Source organism: Suncus etruscus, chromosome 8 (assembly GCF_024139225.1).
Source record: "Suncus etruscus isolate mSunEtr1 chromosome 8, mSunEtr1.pri.cur, whole genome shotgun sequence".
NCBI lineage: Eukaryota > Metazoa > Chordata > Mammalia > Eulipotyphla > Soricidae > Suncus > Suncus etruscus.
This window is the reverse complement of record NC_064855.1, coordinates 688,101-713,228: the sequence shown is the minus strand read 5'-3', so window position 1 is coordinate 713,228 and position 25,128 is coordinate 688,101. Positions and strand designations below refer to the sequence as shown.

At 42.8% G+C, this 25,128-nt stretch overlaps 2 protein-coding genes across 2 annotated transcripts; both read right to left on the bottom strand.

Annotated features, from left to right (window-relative positions):
• Positions 1 to 7,210: 7,210 nt before the first annotated feature.
• LOC126016402 (olfactory receptor 2M3-like) lies at positions 7,211 to 8,257 on the bottom strand. Its single transcript, XM_049778976.1, is given in 1 exon segment — positions 7,211 to 8,257. A coding segment is annotated over 1 exon segment (1,047 nt).
• An 11,413-nt stretch (positions 8,258 to 19,670) lies between these two features.
• Positions 19,671 to 20,621, bottom strand: LOC126016401 (olfactory receptor 56-like). Its single transcript, XM_049778975.1, has one exon. It carries the CDS (start codon positions 20,619 to 20,621, stop codon positions 19,671 to 19,673), a length of 951 nt encoding a protein of 316 aa, XP_049634932.1.
• Positions 20,622 to 25,128: the final 4,507 nt, after the last annotated feature.

Below are 25,128 nucleotides of genomic sequence, written 5' to 3'. Positions count from 1 at the left end.
AGAAAGAATAGAGATAGACACAGATCTATCAGAATGATAGAGAATGATAGACAGATCTCTGGGAGGGGACTACTTAAAAGAGAGGGGTCTAAGGAATCCCTGAGGGAGAGAGATGAGCACAGTGATGATGGGCATGATGTTGGAAGTATGTGCATAAGAAATTACTGTTTTTGAAAATATTATTAACAGTATTATAAATCATAGAATCTCAACAATAAAAATGTAATAATAATAAATAAAATCCCTGTGCTGAGAGTCAGTTTTCTTAAAGGAAAGAAATACAAACAATAACAGAAGTGGGGGTATGGAGCAATAGTACAACAACTAGGGTACTTGCCTTGCATGATGGTCCCATCCCTGGCATCTATGATCCCCCAAATACTGCCAAGCATAATCTCTGAGCATTGCCAGATATGGCCAAAAAAATAAAAGGAATTTTATACATGTAGTTCCTAGTTTCATATATTTTGAGGGCTTGGGGAAAAACAACACACCTAGTACACAGAACTTGATTTTTAGTATTCTTTTTCACTAAAATTTCTCCTTAGAGAAACTGTGGACTGTGTGTGGTACTAGGCCAAAGGCAACACAAAATGAATATAATATTCTTTTTTTTTTTTTTTTTTTTGGTTTTTGGGCCACACCCAGCGTTGCTCAGGGGTTACTTCTGGCTGTCTGCTCAGAAATAGCTCCTGGCAGGCACGGGGGACCATATGGGATACCGGGATTAGAACCAAACACCTTTGGTTCTGGATCGGCTGCTTGCAAGGCAAACACCGCTGTGCTATCTCTCCGGGCCCCGGATATAATATTCTTATTTATAATAAGAAATGTGCATTTGATCTTTGGCATACATTCTGGAATGCAGCTCCAAAACTCCTAGAATTTCCTAAAAGATAAGAATTATAAGGATTCTTTGATATTAATGACAAACCCATTCAAATACTCTTGAGTTAATAAGATACTATTTGAGTTAATAGGATAATGTTCATGGAATAAGTTTAGGTAAAACTGCTAAGATTGGGGCTGGTTACCAGGAGAATCAACTCTGTGTTTAGAGGGTTCCAGTCATACCCCATTCAAGAGGACGCTTTATGCCCCAATCCTGAAGGCTTCGAGAGCATCAATCTGGAAGCAAACATTGACACGGAAATAATCCACACAAGGTTCAAAACAGGTTCAGGAAAATTCCACCACAAGCTTTCCACTAACTAGCAAAAGAGACCAGCAGGCAGATAGACTAGTTGTGGAAATCAAAGCCATAAGAAGCTTCTCCCTGCAACCTGAGGTCTTTATCGGGAAGAGAAAGACCACCCCCTTGGACAGAGAACAGGTAGGGGTAAGAGACCAATCCAGAGGTACTTCCAGTCCATGAGTGATAAACACCAGCAAAGAAGAATTATCCTGAATAGAGTGAAAACCAGCTACTCCAACACCCCGTGACTGAATAGGGGTATTATTGAAGATTTAGTTATCCTTAGTGGCCAATAATTTGACCAATTAAGCATGCCTATGCAATTATGTCATCATGAAAAGCTACCTTTCAGAGACATGTAGAGGTTCCATTTTGATTAATACCTGGCAATTTGGGAAGAATGGTGATTTCAGAGATCCCAAAAGCTCTGTGCACACTTTTCACATAGCTTAGTGCTATGTATTTTTTCCATCTGGCACTCCTAAATTATATCCTTTCATAACTCACAGATAATCCAGTAAGCAAATTGCTTCCCTGAGTACTGTGCAGTTCTCTAGCAAATGAACAGAACTCAAGGCAGGGTCACGAGAATCTTTAATTTATTATTATTTTCTCAGAAGCACAAGACAGAAAACAACCTGAACTTGATGTTGACATGTGACAGGTCAGAAGTAATGTTGTAGAACTGACTTCCTAACATGTTGGGTAGTATGTTTCTCTAGGTAGTGTCCAAACTGAGTTAAAGGTTTGGTCGTGTTGTATAAAATCACCCCACATGCAGTAGGTCCAACACAAGGTGAATGAGTCTGAATCAGGATCATCCATGAAATAATCCAAACCAGGCTGAGGGTGAAACACGTGTAGTCTGGCAGTTTTCTACCTAGTATGGAGTGCCAACTGTGTGCTAGAACTGCCATTTTTATTGAGTACAGAGACCATCCCCACGAGGATGGCAGTAGGACAGATAGCTCAGGCTATCCTAAGTCAGTACCACCCAGGTTTTCAAGGAAGACAATCTCTGGAGGTAAATCCAAGTTTTCAATAAACATACAAAGGAACCAGGATGATCTTTGTTTTAGGTAAAATAAGGTGTAACCTAACAGTTGTAGAAAAAAAGGCAGGATAAGTCTAATATGCCTTAAATCAGAAAGCAAGAAGCTGCTCAAAGAATGAGTAGGAGATCTCAATGGTCAAGCTGATAAGCTTAGGGGCCAGAGTGATAGCACAGCAGTAAGGTGTTTGCCTTGCAAGTGACCAACACAGAATGAACCCCAGTTCAAATATGGCATCCCATATTGTCCCCTGAGCCTGCCAGGAGTAACTTCTGAGCACATGTCAGAGACCAAACCCTAATATGGAATTCAGCAGGACAAACCAGTCTTGTGTGGCCAGAGTACATAACCTAAGGCATTGGCTATCCCCAGAGCCCAAAGAAATATCACAGTTTCCTATCAGGCATACATTCTAGGAAGCTTGTAACATCCTTGAAACTTCACTAACCTTGAGGTGTTCCTGTGCTCCTTATGTAAAGATGGCATGTAAAGATTACCCGAAAGATAATTTCTGTAATGCAGGCTGTTACATCCTGCTCTCTCTCCACCCCCTGTGAAATCGTGCTTAAAAAGAGCCTGTACCAATCAATAAACCAGAGCCTTGACAAGCCTCGTGTTGCTTGGCCCCCTTTTTTCTCCCCATTCTCTTTTCAGGCTGGGACCCCTCTATACCCACGAATTACAGGACAAGCACAGACCCAGAAGTAACTCCTGAGCACAGGGTGTGACCCCCCAAAAAATAAACCAATAGATAGATAGATAGATAGATAGATCAGCTTAGACTGAAAAAAAAAAAGACTATCAGTTTGAAGGAATACCAGTCAACTAAATTCCATCAAAGTAATTAATCGCAGGTACATGTTCAGTAAAAGAGGAACCCAAAACTATGTTTATCTACACTGATATTAATAAATTAATAAAGAAGAAGAGAACATATTGTTCTAGGCTGGGTAAACCTGTGTGACTCCAAAACCAAAAATAAGGGCCTAGAAGGAAAAGGGAAAGAGGAAAAGTGTTTGCCTTGCGTGTGGCCAACCTGGTTTATTCTTCTGCATCCCTGATGGTCCCCAGAACCTGCCAGGATTGATTCCTGAGTGAAGAACAGGAGTAAGTTCTGAACCATAAAGTATCATCCAAAAACAGAAGAAAGAGAAGAAGAAGAAAGAAAGAGAGAAAGAAAGAAAGAAAGAAAGAAAGAAAGAAAGAAAGAAAGAAAGAAGAAGAAAGAAAGAAAGAAAGAAAGAAAGAAAGAAAAGAAAGAAAGAAAGAAAGAAAGAAAGAAAGAAAGAAAGAAAGAAAGAAAGAAAGAGAAAGAGAGAGAGAGAAAGAGAGAAAGAAAGAGAGAAAGAAAGAAAGAAAGAAAGAAAGAAAGAAAGAAAGAAAGAAAGAAAGAAAGAAAGAAAGAAAGAAAGAAAGAAAGAAAGAAAGAAAGAAAGAAGAAAGAAGGAAGGAAGGAAGGAAGAAGGGAGGGAGGGAGGGAAGGAGGAAGGAAGGAAGAAAAAGAGAAAAATAACTATCAACTGACTGAAGCTGATATAAATAAATATTTAATAATTGCTTCCCAGGTATAAATATGTGGTATTTTCTGATTTCCCTGGTGTATTTACTTTCATGTGGCTATGGTATGACATTGGGATGGAACTGGGAAGAAATACTCATGAGGGGCTCTCACATGACACCACACTGACACAATAGATGTTCAACTCTCTATTGGATTGCTTCTAACTAGTAAAATACGTGCATTTTCAAGCTTAGGATAAGAACATGGCCACCTGTTACAATCAAATCCTTTAATGTCTTTCTATCTGTAAGAACAGAGCTTTTCCTACAATGCAGTGATTTCATTTCTTAGCATCTACCCTAAGAATACAAAAATATTAACCCAAAAAGGCATATGCTTACCTGTGCTCACTTCAGTAGTAAGTACAATATCTGGGAAATAGAAACAACCCAAATGCCCATTGACAGATGAATGGGTAAAAAAGTTGAGGAGGGGTTGGAGACCTAGTACCACAGGTAGGGTTTATCTTATACTTTTATTTAACAAAGTTTACCCTCACCAAAAAACCTTTTCCCCTAATGTGCCTCATATTTTTTAAGCACTCTGACTCATTCCATAAAGGTGAGTTCTTCAACTACAATCTACGAATCAGTCTCCAATGTCTGTCAATATGAGTGGTGTGAGTGCATATGTGGTGGATACCTCTAAGTCTGTCTAGTCTGTCTTGTACATAAAGCCTATCTATGTTGTACATAGTCCCTGTTATATAGAGCCCCTCCTTTTCCCCTCCCCTGCCAACCACCTTACAAATCCTCTTCTCTCCTCTCACCCTATTAGCCCTGGGTTGGAAACTAGCAAGGTGTGTAGCCTCCCTTGTTGGGAGTGTCATTTTATTTGGAGGTTGGGAAACAGTCTGTTAATCTGTTAGAGTCAGAGAAGCCCGAGACAAGAGTAAAAGAGGAGCAGTCTGCCAAATAATTTTTGGGACAGTGTTTTTCTTCAACCAATATGTACCTATCAACAATGCACAGCTTTTCTTCTGTGGTGTGTGGGTGTGGGTGGCAGGTCTTTATCTGGGGAGACCTGCTTGGCCCCCTCATCCTGTCATGGGTGTCTTCATGGCCTCCAGCTCTAAGAGCTTTTAGTTTGGAAGACTATGCCCGAGGGGTTATTCAGACTGCTCCATGAAGAGGGGTTAGAGGTATAGAAATCCAGGAAAGAAGAAAAGACAGGACAGTGAGTTGAGAATCTGGGTGCCCTCCCTGCCAAGCCGAGAGAAAGACAACCAGTCGGTAAGGCTCAGGTAGGTAAGCACCCTATCTGAGCTGTATTAGTACTTCAACCCCTCTACATACAGGTTCAATCATGGTATTCCATATAGTCCCCCAAACCCTCCAGGAGTAAACCTGAGCATCACCATTATGCACCCCCTCCAAACAAAGAATCTAGTTTCTGCCCAAAACTTGTCTTCACACCTCAGTCTCATTCTGTCAGTAGCATCATTGTTAAAGATCTAACCTGCAACCCCAAGTTCTTTGTTTTGACTAATAAGTTTGTATTTTCTATATATTCTGGAGCCTGATACTAATAGATTTTAAAAATGTAGGGCCCGGAGTGGTGGCGCGGAGCAGTAAGGTATCTGCCTTGCCAGCACTAGCCTAGGACAAACCGCAGTTCAGTCCTCCAGCGTCCTATAAGGTCCCCCAAGCCAGGAGCAATTTCTGAGCACATAGCCAGGAGTAACCCCTGAGAGTCACCAGTATGACCCAAAAAAACAAAAACAAAAAAATGTACAGTTATGGGGCTGGTTATAAGCCCAAAAAACTGATCACATACATTTGCATGTGAAAGACTCAGATGCAGGGGCCAGCGCAATAGTACAGAGAATAGGGCAATTTCCTTGCATACAGTAAACTGGGTTCCATTTCCAGCATCCCAAATGATTCCCTGAGCCTGCCAGACGTGGTTTCTGAGTGCAGATCCAGGAATAATCCCTGAGTGCAGTCAGGTGTGACTCCCAACCCTCCCCCAAAAAGACCTGATTTCAGTCCCCAGAGCTTCAGGAACTTACAAGCATAGACCCTGAGCATTGTCAATAATGGCACAAATAAAACAATAAAAAATGTACAATGAGTAACAAGTCACTTTTCAATGACATTTCAATGCCAGAAAATGTTGATATGACTTACTGGTAGTTGGAACCAGAGAGATAGTACAGATGGTAAGGGACTTGTTTTGCACAAGGCAGGTCAGGGTTTGATCCCCAGTACCCCATATGGCCCCCAAGCTTGCCAGGAATGATGTGAGAGAGCAGAGCCAGGGGGTACACTTTTAGTACATCCAGGTTTGGCTCAAAAACTCCAAAAACAAAACAAAATAAAATAAACAACTTTCCTGGTAGCCTTTATGGTACAATAAACAGAGTGAAGCCAAAAGAGAGAGCTCAGGGTAGCCAAATCCACAGCTGAGTTGCTACCACATATCAGACTCCAGCTCTGTGTCCCACATTTCTATTCCCAAGTTCTGTGTTGGTTCTCATTCTTTTCTTCCTTTTGCGTTTTAATGCTTGATTGGTTGGTTTTGGGGCCACACGTGGCTGTCTCAGAGCTTCCTTCTGTTCTACACTCGGGAATCACTCCTGGAAGACTCAGGGAACCATATGGGGTCCTCTAGTCAATCATATGAAAGATAAGCACCCTACCTGCTGCTGTAATAGAAGTCTGTTTATTTAAGCACACCAAGACAATCTAGGGTGGGAAAATAAGGAAGCCTTCTTTACACCAACTCATCAGACCAGTGGGTCTAGGCTATCAAAGTACTCAAGATCTTAAAGTTCAAGAATTGTATACACACACACACACACACACACACACACACACACACACACACACAGGAACAGACAAGTTTATCCTAAATGCAGACAAGGCAGCATATTTTAAAACTTTTCACCTACAAGCAAAATCATCTCTTTAAAGTAACTGCCATAAATAAATTATAAAATTAAAGATACATATCATAAGGGTCCATACTAACACTGTACTGTCATTCTGACCCCCCTCTCTTTTCTTCCTTTCATTCATTCTTTTTTTTTTTCTAGCGACTCCTACCTGAAGTGATTCCTGACCCATGATCTCTTTTTATTTTTTGAGGGAGCCACATCCTGTGGTGTTCAAGGGATACTCCTGGCTCTGCACTCAGGAATCACTCCTAGCAGTGCTCAGGGGACTCTAGGGGATGCCCAGGACCAAACAGGTGGTCCTTGTGCAAAGCAAATGCTATGGCCCTCCTTTCCTCATTTTTAAGATGAATTTTAGAATTCTTCCCCTGAAAACCCCAGAAGACTCTGAATAATAATTTTTGTAGTCTACCTCCCATGGAAATAGTGGTGCCCAGGAACAAGATTCATTATAGATCTGATCACATTTCAGCAAATATTCCTGACATCCCCCAAACACACAGGTTTCAGATTATCAGCCATGACCCCACCAGAACGGTCAAGAATAGAGAAAGATCAGCTTGAGAGAGGCCCAGTTTCCAGACATACCAGGAGACAAAGGACTGAGAGGACCAGCTTTCCTACTTTCCCCATCTCGCCATCATCTTTCTCAGGGACCTACTGACCTCCTTATTTCTCAGGGTGTAAATGAGAGGATTGAGCATAGGGGTGAGGGTGGTGTAGAAGATGGAGGTGACTCTGTCTCCCACAGGTGTTCTGGCAGAAGCCCTCTGCATATAGCTGAATATGGCTCCCCCATAGTAGAGTCCCACAACTGTCAAATGCGAGGAGCAGGTGGTCAGGGCCTTCTGTTTTCCCTCAGTAGATGGCATCCCCAGCACAGCTGAGAGGACCCGGGCATAGGAAGCCACAATGATCCCCAAGGGGAATAGCAGCATGACCACACAGCAAGCATAGAGAAGATCTTGGAAGAGTGAGGTGTCTTTACAGGACAGTCTGAGCAATGCAGGGATCTCACAGAAGAAGTGGTCCACCTCCCGAGATGCACAGTAGGGGAAAGTGAAGACCACACTAACATCAATCACGCTGTCTGACAACCCAGCCAACCAGCACGCCAAGGCTAGGAAGGAGCAGGTCTTCCAGCTCATGAGCATGGGATAGCGCAGGGGGTGACATATGGCCAGATACCGGTCATAGGCCATGACGGCCAGGAGAAAGCACTCGGCCCCTCCAACTATGTTCACGAGAAAGATCTGGGTGCTACAACCTCCCCAAGAGATGCTCCTTTGACCGGAAAGAAGATTTGTTACCATCTTGGGCACCACTGAGACCATCATGGTCAAGTCCATGATGGAGAGTTGGCTGAGGAAGAAGTACATAGGGGTATGCAGACACCTGTCAGCCTGGATCAGCAGCAGGAAGAGGAGGTTGCCCATCAGAGCAGTCACAGCAGCCAAAAGGACAAGGACAAAAAGGAAGATGGTTGGTGGTGAAAATTCAAATATGCCCAAAAGGATAAAGTCTGATAAGGAGGTCTGGTTCCAGAGTGCCATGATGGAGACCCTGTGGACAAATATGGCAGCAAATAAATAAATAATTAAATAAATAAGCCAACAGGTTCTCCTGGCAGCTCCTTCATACAGAGTAAATAGCCCTCTTCTAAAACGGTGTTACTCAATCTTTTTCTACATGGTCTCCTTACAATTTGGTTTCCTTCCTGTGTCTTCTACCTATTGGCCGCTAGTCTCATGAACATGATTTTCAACAGTGGCATCATTGGAATAAGATCCTGGAATCTCACAAGGTGCTCTATAGCTCCCGATTTAAAAACTATTCTAGAATGTAAAACCCATTCCTCCAGGAATCAGAGTGATAGCACAGAAGTACGGCATTTGCCATGTATGTGCCTGCCCAAGACAAACCTGGGTTTGATCCCCTTTGTCCCATATGATCCCTCAAGCCAGGAGTGATTTCTGAGCTCATAGCCAAGTAAGCACCACACCAGGTGTGGCCCAAAAACAAACAAACAAAAAAACCCAAAAAACACCATTCCTACAACATATTCCTTCTTTCTTCTCAACTGCCCTCAGCTAAGAGAAATTGACTCTTTTCTTTTGTAATAATCCCTTTATTTAGGTACCATGATTTCAAACATGTTTGTAGTTGGGTTTCAGTCATAAAAAAGAATACCTCCTTCATCAGTGACTATCTCAGGAATCAGTGACCCTTTATACCATCATCAAGGAAGATAAAGTCTCCTGTTCATTTTCCAGCCTCATAAAGCAAACTTGTCACACATCTGAAGTTTGCTTCAGACTAAAGGCATATGGCCACCACTGATGGTCATCCCAATATGCCAATCACATTCTCCTACCTTAGGAGGTATTTTTGTCTTTTGGAGAGGACAGGGTCCACACCTGGTGTCACTCATGAATTATTCCTGGCAGTGCTCAGGGGACCATACGGGATACTAGGAATGAAATATGGATCAGCCACATGCAAGTCAAGAACTCATGCTGTACTATCTCTCCAACCCCAAAAATTCTGGTTTACTTTGATATCCACCTGTCTGTGTTGGAAGGGTGATGCCAACTATCTTTAAAGCCCTTAAGCAGATTGCCTGTGCCAAACATTTTGTTCTGATTTTCAAGTTTATTCAAAGATCAAACTGTTTTCTTTCCCTTTGACCTGTAGAGCAAGATTTTCTGGGCTGGAAAAATTTTTGTTTTACTTTCCATCATAAAGAAGCAATACAATGGAACTCAGTGTTGGCCTCATTAGCTTCACAATAATCTCAGTCATAGTCCAGCCTTCCGCCTAGCTCTGCAGTTTGCTTTAATGGTTTAGAAGGAGATCAGAAACTGGGGCATCCTGTCTTCCAATAATAAGACAGTCACCTCAAAAAGTGCCTAATCTGGGTGGTCAGTAAAGTGCTCTGACACAGTGAATTTACTCAGATACACTGAACTAATTTACTGAGGAAGAAACTAGCAAAGTACTGAGTCTTTGAGTGTACTTGGTTCATGGATGTGATTCTGTGTAAGAGTATCCATAATTCAGCCGTTTCCCCTAACAGAACCTGATAAGCTTGTCAAAGAGAGATCAATACTACTCAAACAGTGGGTGACCTAAGTGAGACTCTGGGAGGTATAGTGACATAACTGGGTTTCTGGGTAATCCTTGTCTCTGAGCCATCTGGAAATATTTGTTTGTTTGTTTAAGTAAACATGCCATTGGGGTGGGAATACAGTGGGAAGAACATTTGCCTTGCACATGGCAAGCCCAGGTTCAATCCCCATAATCCTCTATGGTCTCCTGGGCACAACCAGGAATGATTCCTAAGTACAAAGCCAGGAGTAACCCCTGAGCACTACCTGGTGTAGACAAAAACAAAGGATAGTGCTGTGATAGTAGGTTATATTGATAGCCCTCCCCTACCATATATGTCTAGGTTGTGAGGTTTTGCCGGGATTTGGGGGAGGGTCTCAAACTGGGCCCAAATGATATAGAGTTCCAAAGGCAATCAGGTCAGCAGTTCAGTAAAAGGAACTGATATGATCATGCCTGTAGAACTTGAGATAGCCAAAACAACTCAGTGGTGCTGAGATTCACCAGGGCCATGCCTATTAGTGTTGCACCCATGTTCAAGACACCAAGTGGCACCATGAATTGAACCCAAACCACTGTACAATTTCATAGCCCTATGATGCTTTTAAAAAGCTCTTTAGGAAGTTTTAATGGTCAAAAACATTCACAGATATACTTATGTCTAAAGCAAATTAAAATGGCACCATTGGCCTCTATCCAGTGGGGCTTGAGCACAGAGAATGAGACAAACACACAAGGACTTTCCAAGCTTTAGGATTGCCAGAGCAAACCCAAGTAAACCACAGGCTAGTCATTGAGTCAGTACTGCATAGCTCCTCCATCTCCCAGTATGTGACCCATTGTTTCCACTGACGAGACTTTAAAGGCAGTTACTAAGCATTCAATAGGAGCATGAACAGTAGAGGCTGAGGTGGGCAAGTTTGGAATAAGTGCCCAGCTGGTCAGACTGGTGCCTGTACATCTTAGCCCAGAAACTGCTGAATGGGTTAACAAGGGTAACAATTTTAACCATAGAAACCTTATGGGTCTCTGTCCATCTTTGTCACTTGGCAGCCCCCAAGATGTTTCTCTTTCCAGCCTAACATTCTCTAAGCCAATGATTTTCAAGCCTTTTATACCCATAGACAGGTGGGAAAAAAACATTTCATGGACTACCAAGGCAGGACTAAAAAGAATGTTGTATAACAAGAATGTTTATGAGGCTGGTGAGGTGGTGCTGCGGTAAGGTGTCTGCCTTGCAAGCGCTAGCCAAGGAAGGACCGTGGTTCGATCCCCGGCGTCCCATATGGCCCCCCCAAGCCAGGGGCAATTTCTGAGCACTTAGCCAGGAGTAACCCCTGAGCATCAAATGGGTGTGCCCCCCCCCCAAAAAAAGGGATATATTTTGGGCTCGGAGAGATAGCACAGCGGCGTTTGCCTTGCAAGCAGCCAATCCAGGACCAAAGGTGGTTGGTTCGAATCCTGGTGTCCCATATGGTCCCCCCGTGCCTTCCAGGAGCTATTTCTGAGCAGATAGCCAGGAGTAACCCCGGAGCACCGCCGGGTGTGGCCCAAAAACCAAAAAAAAAAAAAAAAAAAAAGAATGTTTATGTATTATTATTTACATGCAATTTTCTTCTTTTGTTTTGAGGCCATACTTGGCCATGCTCAGGGGTTACTCCTAGCTCTGTACTTAGGAATTATTTCTGCCAGTACTCAGGGGATCAACTGGGATGCAGGAGATCAAACCCAGATCAACTGTCTTCCAACTGTACTATGGCTCCAGCCCCAACATATCAATTTTCTAAGTCAGGGCTCATGGTGGTGCTTCTGTGCTTCTCCCAGCTCCATGCTACCAAATCAATTCTGGTGCTCAGTGGAAGATGTATGTAGTCTAGCCTCCTGAATATTAAGTATGTACTTCAGCCAGTTGAGCTGATAGATAAATAGATAGATAGATAGATAGATAGATAGATAGATAGATAGATAGATAGATAGAGATAGAGATAGATAGACAGAGATAGATAGATAGATAGATAGATAGATAGATAGATAGATAGATAGATAGATAGATAGATAGATATGTACAAATATATCACTATAATATCACCATTAAAAGACTCATACTTACTTAGTATATTAAGTGGAAATCATTGTTTCATGGACTGACAGGAAATTTCTACAGACCCTAACAACTTAAAATTTCTTCTCTAGATGAATGGATTTTGAATATGTGGAATATCTGCAAGATGGAATATTATGCAACTGCAAGGAATGATGAAATCATGCAATTTGCTACAATCTATTTACAACTGGAAGATATCACATTGAGTGAAGTAAGCCAGAAGAAGAAAGAAAACACAGGATGATCTCATTTATCTGTGGTATATAGAGTAACTGGATGGAGAAATGCAATGTAATAAAGGTGGGGGTGCCTAGATCATCCTTGACCCCAGAACTTAGGGAGGAGAATGACAGAGAAGAAAAGAAACCATGGAGGGAAGGAAGAAGATGAGAAAGGGAAGCAATTGAGGAACAGGGTTTGGGGTTTTGATTATACTGGTGATGTGGGAGAGTGAATTAGCTATAAATCCAAAGCCCAGACTCAACAACACTGAAAACATGAGATCTAAGCTGCAATTACTAAACTTTGTAATGTGCCTTTCAAAGTGTCAGGCAGAAGGTGGAGAGGTGGAGGATATTAGATTATGGGAGCACTGGTGGAGAGAGTTGACACTGGTGTTGGAATTGGTGTTGAGATATTCTAGGCCATTCATTAACTTTGTAAATTGTGGTTCTTTGATTAAATTAAAAATTATTTTAAATGAATAAGGTACCTAGGAATTAATTTAACAAAAGAAATTTAAAGACAAATTTCTACTGTAGATCAAAGTCAAACCAACTTTCACTCCTATCATCTCTAGTCCCTAACCTTTAGGCTATACCTCACCCACTCATGATCCCCCATTGATCCCCCTTGATTCCCCCATTTCACCTTCACTGCACACTGTAGATCTCAGGTATGATGAAGTCGACCCAAGAAGTAGGCAAAGAACCTTCTCAGGAGCACTTGTGAGAACGAGGTGGCCGAGAAAGGCTCATGCTCGCTCTCCTCCCAAATCCATGACTCCAAATCTCAATGGATGGAAATAACCATCCAAGTGCTGTGCTTTGCGTTCTCACAGAATTGATGAGAAGTTTGTGCTCAGAGTTTATACTTCTGGTTGCAAATCAGATATCTCAGGACACACGAGCAGCTTCTAATGAGCCAAGGGAATAGAGACACTTTCCTCACCATGGTAGAATTAATGACTTGGCTTCATAACCCTGTTTATTCCCCACAGCACTGACTCCGAAAAAGATGCCAGATTCCCACTCAAAAATAGGAAACTGGCACTCCTGGGCCATCCCCTGGCACATCCACTTCCCTCTGGGGTCTTCACCATAACCCACCTGTGGAGGTGTGGGAGACAACACAGCATCAGAGTGGCAGCATGAATAACCAGCTATGCTCCAAGAGTTTTGTGATGGATGATAGGAAGTGGAGTCTTGTCTGTTTTGCTGCCAATGCACCTCAAATGATGGTTGGCCTGTTCTTTGATTCAATTATTATCCATGGCTCACTCTACAAAAAGCTTTGTTCATTTTGTTTTTTGTTCTGGGGACACGCCATGGCTTACTCTTGGCTCTAGCACTCTTGGCAGGGCTTGGATGCCAGGGATCAAACCCACACAGGTCAGCCACATGTAAGGCAAGCTCACTATCCACTGTGTTATCTGATGATCACTCCAGCCCCAATACAAAAAGATTTGGAAAACTGGAAAATCAGTCTTAAGAATAAACAGAAGCCATTCTTTCAGAGCTGGTTAGAGCAAAGCTCTCTGGTCCTGTCACTTGTGTTTTGGCAGACTTGAGAGAGGAGAGGAGTGGAAAGAAATGATTTTGAGTGGAAACTAGGTGGTTTCAAGTGTGCCCTGGCTAGAGCTAAACACAGATCTCTTGAGAAGCAGGAAATGATTTGAACAAGATGTGTCTTTGTTTATCTCTGGCTGTTTTTAAGTTGGAAGAAATGCAAAAATGAGGGAAGTCGTTAGTAATGAATCAAGTTCTTGCCATTTTGAGAATTTTGGAAATAATTCTTGCTATTATTCCCAAAATGATCTTGAGTTTCCTGCATTGTTATTAAAATAGCTTCTGACTTCCTCCTACCCTGAACTTTATGTGGCCAGCTTCCTGTGCAGGTTGGTGGAGCAATGGGTCAGAGGTCCTTTTTTGTATGTAGCCTTAACGTTGCCGGTTTGTCCACTCTGACTCTCAGCACCTGTGACTATGGCTTTCACCACACACTGTGTTTTCTGAAGTGTTCTAGCAAAGCTCAGCTGGCATCTTCATTTCAAACACTGGCAGTGGGGTCAGAGTGATAGCACAGCAGCAAGTGTTGCATGTGGCTGACCTGGGACAGTTCCGGGTTCGATCCCCAGCATTCCATATGATCTACCAAGCCTGCCAGGAGCAATTTCTGAGCGCAGAGCCAGAAGTAACCCCTGAGTGCCTTCTGGTGTGACCCAAAAGCAAACAAACAAAAAGCTGGCAGGCTAAAATCCTCCTTGGTCAACTGTGCCCAGAGTCCCCACCATTGCTCCATTCTGTCTCCCAGTTCCTAGAACTGACCCAGATACTTCTGTTTTATCAATTTTGTCCACAAGATATTCATTCTCTGCCTTTGACACCCCAATTCTGAGAATTGACCCTTTATAGCATAAACTCAAATTATCTTTGTATGATTGGCTCAGAACATTTCATAGTTCATTGAAATTACTAGATATATATCTTATCTTTATTATGTGATCACTTAGGTAGTATAGGAAATTTACCTTCTCCCCAAAATTAAGTACATGTTTCCTACTCAACTCCTCCCAGAACTAACTCCTTTAGAGAAAGTAGAAGTTTCTCCCTGAAGTCACCTAGATAAAAGTGTCTGCCACAAATGTTAAGCTGATCTTTCTCTTTGAAGACCTCTCCTCTGCATCCACTGCAATCATCTTTTTGGTCAACTTTGAAATGATTGAATCTCTATATCATATGACCAGTGGCTTCTTTTTCAATAAACTGACTTTGGAGCAGGAGCAATAGTGCAGCGGGGAAGGTGTCTGAGTTGCACACGACTGACCCAGGTTTAATCCTGAACATCACAGGAATGATTGCTGTGCGAAGAGTCAGGAGTAGCCCCCAGCACTGCCAGGTGTAACCCCAAAACAAAACAAAACAAAACTGAATTTGCTCTGCCTAAGCATCTTGCTCCTAGTAAATTCTTTCACTGCCCAATGATTTGAACCCAAAGAGGTCTGGGTTCAATCAAGTACCTCCTCTGAACCCTTTCATGTCTATGGAAGTTCTTCAGAAGTGTTCTTTCATTTTGGGTTTGTTGTTGTTGTTGTTGTTGTTCTTTGGGCCCACTTTGAAATCCTCAGGGCCTACTCCTATGTCTGTGATCAGGGCCACTTCCACTGGTGCTCAGGGGACCATATGGGACACCTGGATTAAACCCAGGTTGGCCATATGCAAAGTGCATGCTCTACACACTGTACTATCACTCCAGCCCTGTTAAGGATTCTTTACAACACTAGGAAATGTATGCTTTTAAGTCTATAGCAAATAATGGACCAAAGGGATAGTACAGCAGGTAGGGACCCACCCATATTTGATTCCTGGTGCCATGTATGATTCTTGGAGTTCCATCATGCGTGATACCTAAGCCCAGAGCCAGGAGTAAGCTCCCAGAGCACTGCCAGGTGTGGCCCCAAAACAAAACTAACGTCCTAAATTCTTCACACACTCTATTTTGCAAGAATTGTTTTGCATGGGCTGGAGCCATGACAAAGCATGTAAGGCATTTGTTTGCTTTACACATGGTCAACCCGGGTTCCATCTCCAGCACCCATATGGTCCTCCGAACCTGCCAAGAGTAAGTTCTGAACACGGAGTTAGGACTAACCCCTGAGCACAGCTAGATGTGACCTAAAAACAAAATATATATTTTATATAGATTGCTTTGCAGAAGTGATAAATACCTTATAATTGGCTTTGCAGAAAGAAAAAAATAAACTATTCACTCAACCCTTCTCTCCTTGTTCCTAATTGACTTCTATCTGCAAAAGTCAGAATAAGATATATACCTCAAAATTTATAGCCCAAGGTTCAATCTTCAGTATCACCACCGCCCCCTGAGAAAGGCAAAACAGCAGAGTCTAAAACTTATTACTACTTTTGTGTGTGTGTGTGTGTGTGATTTTTTTTTGTTTTGTTTTGTTTTGTTTTGCCACACAAGATTCTCTACCAGAGTCACTCCAGTGCTCCTCTGAGGACAGTTAAGTGATAGACATCAAACCTGTTAAGACTTTGTATGTGCTCTAGGCCTTTGGGTCAACTCCCCGGCCTCTACAAATCAGGTTTTAGGAAGAAGTGCATATAAAACACACCATCATCCTGTTTATCCTGAAATCTCCTATTTTCCTCAAGGTCCCCCATCCTGTTTGTCCCAAAATTCGCCTCCCATTTTTCAAGTCATAAACAAAAGAGTAGTTTTCTGCCCCTCCTAACCTATGTAAATATTGCTTGAAACAAAAGAACAAGGAAGTACAGTTGAATATGACTTCTGCCTTTATTGTTCTCCAGAGAGTAGTAAAAGGCTTTCCCTTCTTACAGACTTCAGTGTGATCGTTTTCTTGATGCACATCATTCTGCTTTATCTGGAGGATAAAGAAATATGAGTGGGGGCAGCCAGAGAAAATCAGTGGCAGGCTCTTTACCCATGAAGTTGTGCACCAAAACTAGTCTGCGCAATATCTCCTACACAAAGTGTAAACTCTGTTGTTGTTTATGTTTGGGGGTCATATCTGGCAGTTCAGGGCTTACTCTCCTGGTTTTATTTGTTTGTTTGTTTGTTTTTGTGTTGGGGGGGCCACACCCGTTGACGCTCCTGGCTATCCTGGCTTGGGGAGACCATATGGGACGCCAGGGGATCAAACCTTGGTCCGTCCTAGGCTAGTGCTCGCAAGGCAGACGCCTTACGTCTAGCACCACCGCTTCGGCCCCAGCTTACTCTCCTGGATCTGAGCTCAGGAATCTCTCCTGGCAGGCTTGGGAACCAAGTACTGGAGATCAAATTCAGGTCAGCCATATGCAAGGCAAATCCACTGTATTCCAGCACATTTTTCCTCCCTCCCTCCCTCCCTCCCTCCCTCCCTCCCTCCCTCCTTCCTTCCTTCCTTCCTTCCTTCCTTCCTTCCTTCCTTCCTTCCTTCCTTCCTTCCTTCCTTCCTTCCTTCCATATATTCATAGGTCCAAAATGTTTTTATTTCTTCTCACATTGAATTTCTGGTTTGGTTGAATATCGAGTCACAGGCTAATAATAAAATTTTTGTAAACTTTGAAATTATTGAATCTCTTGGCAGGGGGTAGGGGAGGAGGAAGATGGGGGTACTGGTGGTGGGAAGGTTGCACTGGTAAAAGGGGGTATTCTTTTTTTATAACTAAAACCCAACTACAAACATGTTTGTAATCATGGTGCTTAAATAAAGATATTAACAAAAAAAAAGAAATTATTGAATCTCTGTTTTCATCCCTTACTTATTTTTTGTTAGTGGTGAGGGGGTATTTATTTGGTTTGGGGCCACAAATCACAGTGCTCATGGCTTACTTCTGGCTCTGAACTCAGGAATTACTCCTGGTGGTGCTCAGGAAAACATCTAGGATGTTAGGGATCAAACCTGGGACAGTCAAGGTCAAGGCAAACACTCTACCTGCTACACTATCTTTGGGTTCCCTTCCCTTACTTATTTTTACCAATAATATAGTTGATATGATATAATATTTTTCCTTTGTAGAGTTTACATTTTGTTCAAATATAATTTGGGGGGCTACACCTGGTATATTTGTTTCTGGGTAGCTTTTTACTTAGTTCTTCTTAACTACCGGCATTTTGAGACTACATATGAAAGAATTTGAAGGTAGTGCTTTTGTTATATTTTTAAATTTGCAATTACACCTTTTATTTTTTTATTTAAATTATTTATTTAAAGAAAATGTATCACATTGTTGGCATAACTGATCATAATACATTTGTTTCAAGATGACAGAAAGCAAAGTTATTAAATAGAATGAGAATAAAATTAAAAATAAATAAATAAAAAATGGAAGGGGAGAGAATTCATTAGCAGTTATATTTGTGAAACTTCTTGTATCAGTTATAAAGTCATTAATAGATAGCCGAAGATTTAGTATGCTCCCATTTTTTCTCCAGAGATGGGAAATACATTAAAAAATATGTGTGTGGCAACTGTTGTTTGCACAGGCACAGCAAAATATGGAAGAAATTGGAAATAAACACCTTTGGCCTACAAAAAAGGAAGATCTTTTGGAAAACTAGTTGATTCACTAGATGATGCCAAGATGAGTTAAGGGGCCTAGAACTTCATGGGTATGCAAAGAGGGTACAATTGCTCCAAAAATGATGGGCATAAGGGCAAGAACATTAGCACAGCCAGGAGGGTATTTTCTTTACATATAACCAACCCATCTATCCCTAGCATCCCATTTGGCCCTTTGAGCACTTCTGGAAGTAATTCCTGAGTTCAGTATCAAGAGTAAGTTCTGAGCACACATCATGGAATGTAACCCAAAAATGATGGGCACAAGTTGACAAGTTGAGGACCTCCCTCTGGCAAAATGAGTAAACTGAGTAACAAAATAACCCCTGAGCATAGCCAGATGTGGCCTAAAACCAAAAGTTGATTAATTAAAAAATAAAAAATAAGCTGTACTTAATTTATTCCTGTACTAAGTTCTTCCGCACATAGGAATTTATTTCTCTTTGCCAGGTATATCTCGACCACGAGCACCTGCCCTGTATGAACTCTAGAGCTTCACCAGTCCCACCAGGCTGTTCAGCCATATCCAAGGTCTTCTTAAGTTACAAGGTACAGAAAATTGATCTCGACCATCTACATTTCCAGGGACTCATGACCTCAGGCTAGAGTAAGGAGTTGATGTTTGCAAGAAAAGGAGACTTAGGTCTGACTCACATCCAGCTTTACACACACACACACACACACACACACACACACACACACACACACACATGCATGCAGAAGGGCACTTACCTCCCATGCTGCTCACCAAGGTCCCGCCCCAACATGGCCACCCCCACCCACCCAAGCCCACTAGGAATAATTCCTGAACATGGCCAGGTGTTACTTCCCTTCACCCCCCCCCCCAAAAAAAAAGAGTGGACCTGTGGTAAGGGACAATGAAGAGGTAAAATCAGAGGTAGAGAGAAGTTGTCTATGATCCCACAGAATATTCTCCAGAGAATTCTGGAGCTGGGATGGACCTAAGGTTTGATGTGAGGCAAGCAGTCAGGGTTTTATTTATTTTATTTTATTTTATTTTATGTTTTGTTTTGGGGCCCCACTTGCCAGGGCAAGCTCAAGGGAACATATGAGATACCAGAGTTTCTCTCTTTGCGTCTCTCTCTGTGTCTCTGTGTCTGTGTCTGTGTCTGTCTGTCTGTCTGTCTGTCTCTCTCTCTCTCTTGCTCACTCGCTCGCTCACTATGGCAAGCCAGGTTTTTATATTCTGATCATTCATGAGATCCAGGATCTCTCTTAGCCCAGTGTCTTCCCCTCAGCCGCTGGCAATGCAGAGAGTAACAGAGTCAGAGTGGACACCTGCTAAAGCTCCCAAAAGCTTTGGTAGGAAGGCTCAGTTTGTGATGCGAAGGGCAGAAGGATGCGTTGAGCAAAGACTGGCTTTTATTTTCAGTAAAGTGCATTTGTTTCTCCCTTCCTTGAAGGAAGCTGCCTAATTCTAGAAGCCGATCTAACCCTGACCCCCACCGCAAGGACACTTCCCAAGGAGTTTCTTAAGCGCCCCAGTCACCTCCTTGTTCCGAAGGCTGTAGATGAGTGGGTTGAGCATGGGGGTGATCATGGTGTAGAAGGCGGAGACCACCTTGTCCTGCTTGGAGGAGTGGTAGGCCTGCGGTCGCATGTAGGTAATCATGGCAGCCCCATAGAAGAGAGAGACCACGGCCATGTGGGAGGAACAGGTGGCAAAAGCCTTCTGCCGGCCTTCCGCAGAGCGCATACGCAGCACCGTCACCAAGATCCGCACATAAGAGGCCGAGATGACAGAGAAGGGCAGGAGCAACATGAGGACACAGCAGACGTAGATCATGGTCTCATAGAGAGAGGTGTCGGCACAAGCCAGCTTGAGCACAGCTGGGACTTCACAGAAGAAGTGGTCTATCTCCTGGGATCCACAGTAGGGGAAGCGCAGGGTGAAGACTGCCTGGATGAGCCCATCCACCAGGCCAAAGAGCCAGGACCCTGCCACCATGAGCCAACAGACCCGACGGCTCATCACCACCGAGTACCTCAGCGGGTTGCTGATAGCCACGTAGCGATCGTAGGCCATGAAGGCCAGGAGGAAGCACTCGTCCCCCAGAAGGGTGAGGAAAAAGAGGATCTGGAGCCCGCAGCCAGTGAAGGAGATGGTGCCCCGGCCCAAGAGGAAGTCAGAGGCCATCCGCGGCACGATGGTCGAGATGAGCATGAGGTCCATGAGGGACAGCCAGCTGAGGAAGAAGTACATGGGGCTGTGCAGGCGAGAGTCCACGTTGATGAGGATGATCATGAGCCCATTGCCAGACAAGGCCACGAGAAACATGAGCATGATGAGCGAGAAGAGGAAGAGGTGAAGTGGAGAGTGTGTGAAGAGGCCCAGGAGGATGAAGTGGGAGATGAGGGTCTGGTTCCCCACCCAGGCCATTGTTCCCACAGTTCTGTGTCACGGAGTGTGTGTCAGATCTGGAAGCAGAAGGTTTGATTTTAGGGCCACAGCACTGAGAACAAGGCACTGTGCTGTCCTCTTTAACTATGACTTGGTTTAACTTCTTGGCATCTATCCTCAAACACAAAAGAATTCTTTCAGGAGGATATATGTTCACCGCCACTTATTATAATGATGAGGAAATAACCCCAATGCCCAACTACAGAGAAGTGGATCGAGTAGTTGTGATCTAATGGAGAGAGAGTTAGTACAGTAGGTAGGTCACTTGCCTGTACACATGCAGAAGACCTAAATTCAATCTCCGACACCTCTATGGTCCTCCAAGCCCCACCAGAGTGATCCCTGGGCACAGAGCCAGAAAGAAGCCCTGAGCACCACCACATGTGGCCCAAAACAGAAACAAAAAAGAAAAACAAGAAGAAAATGTAGCTTTTAATACACAACAGATTACTGCAACAGTCCAACAAAGAGCAAACTTCATCCAATTTGTAGCAACACATGGAACTGGAGGATGTTATGCTAAACAAAGTCAGTCAGGAGGAAAGGGACAGATACACAATGATCTTTCTCATAGGTGAGGCTTAAAAGATAGATTGCAAAGGTGCAACAATGATTTGAAGACAACATAAGGGAAGAACTGAGTTGAGTGGGTAGAAAGGAAAGAGTGTCGGGGTTCTTGAGATTGGGAGGTGGGTGCATTGGTAATGAATGTGGAACTAGAAGTATGTGCACAGAAAACCAATACTAATATAAACACAGAATCAGTTAAAAATGTTTTTTTGTTGTTGTTGTTGTTTTTTTTTGGTTTTTGGGCCATACCCGGTAACGCTCAGGGGTTACTCCTGGCTATGCACTCAGAAGTTGCTCCTGGGTTGGGGGACCATATGGGACACGGGGGGATCAAACCGCGGTCCGTCCAAGGCTAGCGCAGGCAAGGCAGGCACCTTATCTTTAGCGCCACCGCCCGGCCCCCAGTTAAAAATGTTTTAATATGACTTGGTTTAGGAGCCAAAGAGATAATACAGGGGTTAAGGCAAATGCCTTGCAGGTGTCTGACCCTAATTGGATCTCTGGCACTACTCAATCCCCCTGAGCATTCCTCCATGCAGCTCTGGAGACCTTTGAACACAGCAACACTGACTCAACGGTAATTCCCAACACCACAGGATCTGAGCTGAATCTCCAGGCCTCTGCATTGAAATACCTGCCTAATTGGCCAAGAATCACCAGGAGGTGCCTCCTGAGCATTGTTTGGGGGGCCCCAAATTATAATGAATGGATATGACTTGGCTCAGAAAAAAAGGTGTGATGTCTCTAAGAAATAATTTGGAACAGGGAGATGACCCAAAAGGCTTGTGTCTAAGGTCCCAGGAGTGGTGTGGTCCCTGGAACACTGATTCCAAACAATGTGCAAGAAATAAGTAGTCCCTGAGCACTAATAAGTAAGGCCAATAAACAAAAAGAGAAGAAAAAGGATCTAGAGCAAAACTTCAGGACATTTACTGGCACAATAGTACAGCGGGTAGGGAGCTTGCCTTGCATACAGCTGACCTGGGTTTACTTCTCAGCATCCCATATGGTCCTCCAAGCCCTACAAGGAGTGATCTCTGAGTGTAGAATCAGGAGTAAGTGCTGAAGCACCACCAGGTGTGGCCTCCAAACAAAAAGTAGTAGTAGTAGTAGTAGTAGTAGTAGTAGTAGTAGTAGTAGTAGTAGTAGTAGTAATGACATAACCAAATTATGGTATCTGGTAGAATAATACGTAGTCAGTAATTAAAAAATAAAATCATTGAATAATGAAAAATTAAATAAGTAAAAATAAAATCACTGTGTATTTCTGAAAACTAGGAGAAAAGATGCCAAGTTCTTTCCAGTATGGTCTTTTCTAGATTTATATATTATAACCCTCTTTATTTGCATTTTGCATGTTTTCTGCGATGAATATAAAAATATAGTTTGATATTTCTTTTCTTAGTCTATTCCCATTGGTGCTCTAGAGACCACGTGGAGCCAGGGACTCAACCCTGGCTCTACGCCAGAGAGATAAAACAGCTGGTAAGCACTTTCCTTCCATAGGGCCAACATGATTTTGATCCCCTGAGCATCACTGGGTGTGACCCAAAAACAAAAAACAAACAAACAAACAAAAAGATGACTGAAACCATTGAAAAGTTAGAATTCAGTCACTTTATAGCTTTGGGCAAACACTCCCTGAAACTTACCTCAGCATAATGAAATCAAAAATAATCCTTTCCAGGAGCTGAAGTGATAGTGAGGAAGGTAGGACTCTTGCCTTGCAACTACCAACCCAAGCTCAATATTGGGCACCCTCAATCAATACAGAGCCAAGAATAAACCCTGGTATTACCTCCCTTCCAAAAAAATAAAAACAGAGTAATCTCTTCCCAGGTGCTTCCAAAATTAAATGCATTCAGTTATTCAAAAGCACCAGCCACTTGCTTCACACAGAAAAAAGAACAAACACAAATTATCTGCAGAAAAGCAAGTCTAAGCCAGTTCATCAGATGGCAGAGATATGGGACACCTGCGTAGGAAGCAGCAAGCATGGCTAATGCAGGGAGAAGCACCAGATGTATGACCTTGAGCAGTGTCCTTAACCTTTCTGAGACCAGGTTCATTCTCTGTGTGGACCATAATGATAAAATAGGATGATTTATGAAAAAGCCCTTACTGAGTGCCACACACAAAGTAAAGACCCATTAGACAGTGGCAGCCATATCGCTGTCTACAGCCTCTGTTACTCATGGTATGGACAAGAAGAAGGAAAATGCTTTGGGTGTGGTGTCTACTTTGGGGTTACACCAGCAGTGCTGGGGGTTACTCCCAGCTCAGTGCTCATAGTGATGCTCAGGGAACCATGCTGTATTGAAGATAAAACAGGGCTCCTGCATGCAAAGCATAAACTCATCTTTCTGTTATCTACCCAGTCTCTTAAAATTGCTTCTTTAAAAGTTCGATGTTTTCAAAATCAGAATGTTCTAATGGAAAGGCAACACAGTTGGATTAACAGTCTTGGCCCAGACTCTTTTCTGACGTATCAATTGCTTTTCCTTTCTGTTTGTTTTAGTACTGGGAAGTGAACCCAGGTCCTCACATATGCAAAGCATAAACTCTACCACAGAGTAGATCAGTTAGCTTTCAATAAATGCTCTTCCTTTTTGGTTTTGGGGTCACACTGCAGGGCTCAGGGATTACTCCTAGCTCTGTGCTCAGGGATCAAAGGAACCTATGAGGTGGCTAGGATGGAACCCAGGCCATACACAATGAAGGCAGAACAGTCAATAGATGCTTTTTAATCAGTTGATGAGGTGAACGAATCTTTGCTAGGGAAGAAGGCTAGAATCCAAGAAGGCCAGAGTCATCTGGACTCCTGCTACCAACTGAAATGCAAAATCCCCTGGCAAAACTTTGCTTTAGGCCTATATACAACATGAAGAGACAGGCAACAGCAGGAGGTATTTTAGGGCAGTGAATCTTCCCTGCACCTCTCAGATCAGACTTGATGAATCCTAAGAGATTCCTGCAAAAGTGTGCCCGGAAATTTTGAGAAAATTCTGCGGTAGAGAAGGCAAAGTCAGACCCACAAGACAACTTTCATGAAAAGAAAGGAAACTGCCTTTTATGAAGAGAATATTTTTACAAGATAATAGCATACCCCTGTTTGCCCACCAAAAAAAAAAAAAAAAAAAAAGAACTGGAACAAAACAGGTAGTGTGCTTGCCTTGCACAGTGCTGACCTAAGTTTCATCCTGGCATCCAATATGGTGTCCCAAGTACTGCATGGAATAATCCTGAGTGAGAGTCAGGAGTAAGTCCTGAGCATCTCTGGATATGGTCAAAAACGAAAACAAAGGGTATATAGGAGAGAATATTCAAACAGAAATATAACACACACATAATAAACAATATAGAATGAATGAGCTATATGTATGTATTTTTGTATATTTACATGTGTATATATGTAGATGTATGTATAATAGGGGAGGGCAGCAAGTAAAATGTTGTTTCTAAAACAACTGGAGTGGAGGGAGTATGAGAAAGAGGAGATTTTACCAAGATCTTACAAAATCTTAAAACATAAAACCAGGGACAATAACTCTCCAGGGATCCTGCTCCATTTAAAGGGGATTTAACCACAATTCATGGTCTTCTATTTGAAAATACAAAATAGGTGGGTCGGAATGATAGCACAGTGGATAAGGGCGTTTGCTTTGCATGCAGCTGACTTGGGTTCGATTCCTGGAATCCCATATGTTCCCTTGAGCCTGCCAGGAGTGCTTTTTGAGCACAGAGCCAGGAGTAACACCTCAGAACTGCCAAAGCTGGCCCACTAACCAAAGGGGAAAAAATACAAATAGGGCCTATCCTGCCTAAAACCCATGATCATATAGATCTCCCATATTACAAAATAACAAGGGAAGGAAAGAAGGACAGAGGAATGAACGAACAAACCTCTGGTGTTCTC

What these genes read in the sequence shown, in the direction of transcription:
- LOC126016401 (XM_049778975.1), bottom strand. Translation starts at nt 20,621, where the DNA reads ATGGCCTGGGTGGGGAACCAGACCCTCATCTCCCACTTCATCCTCCTG.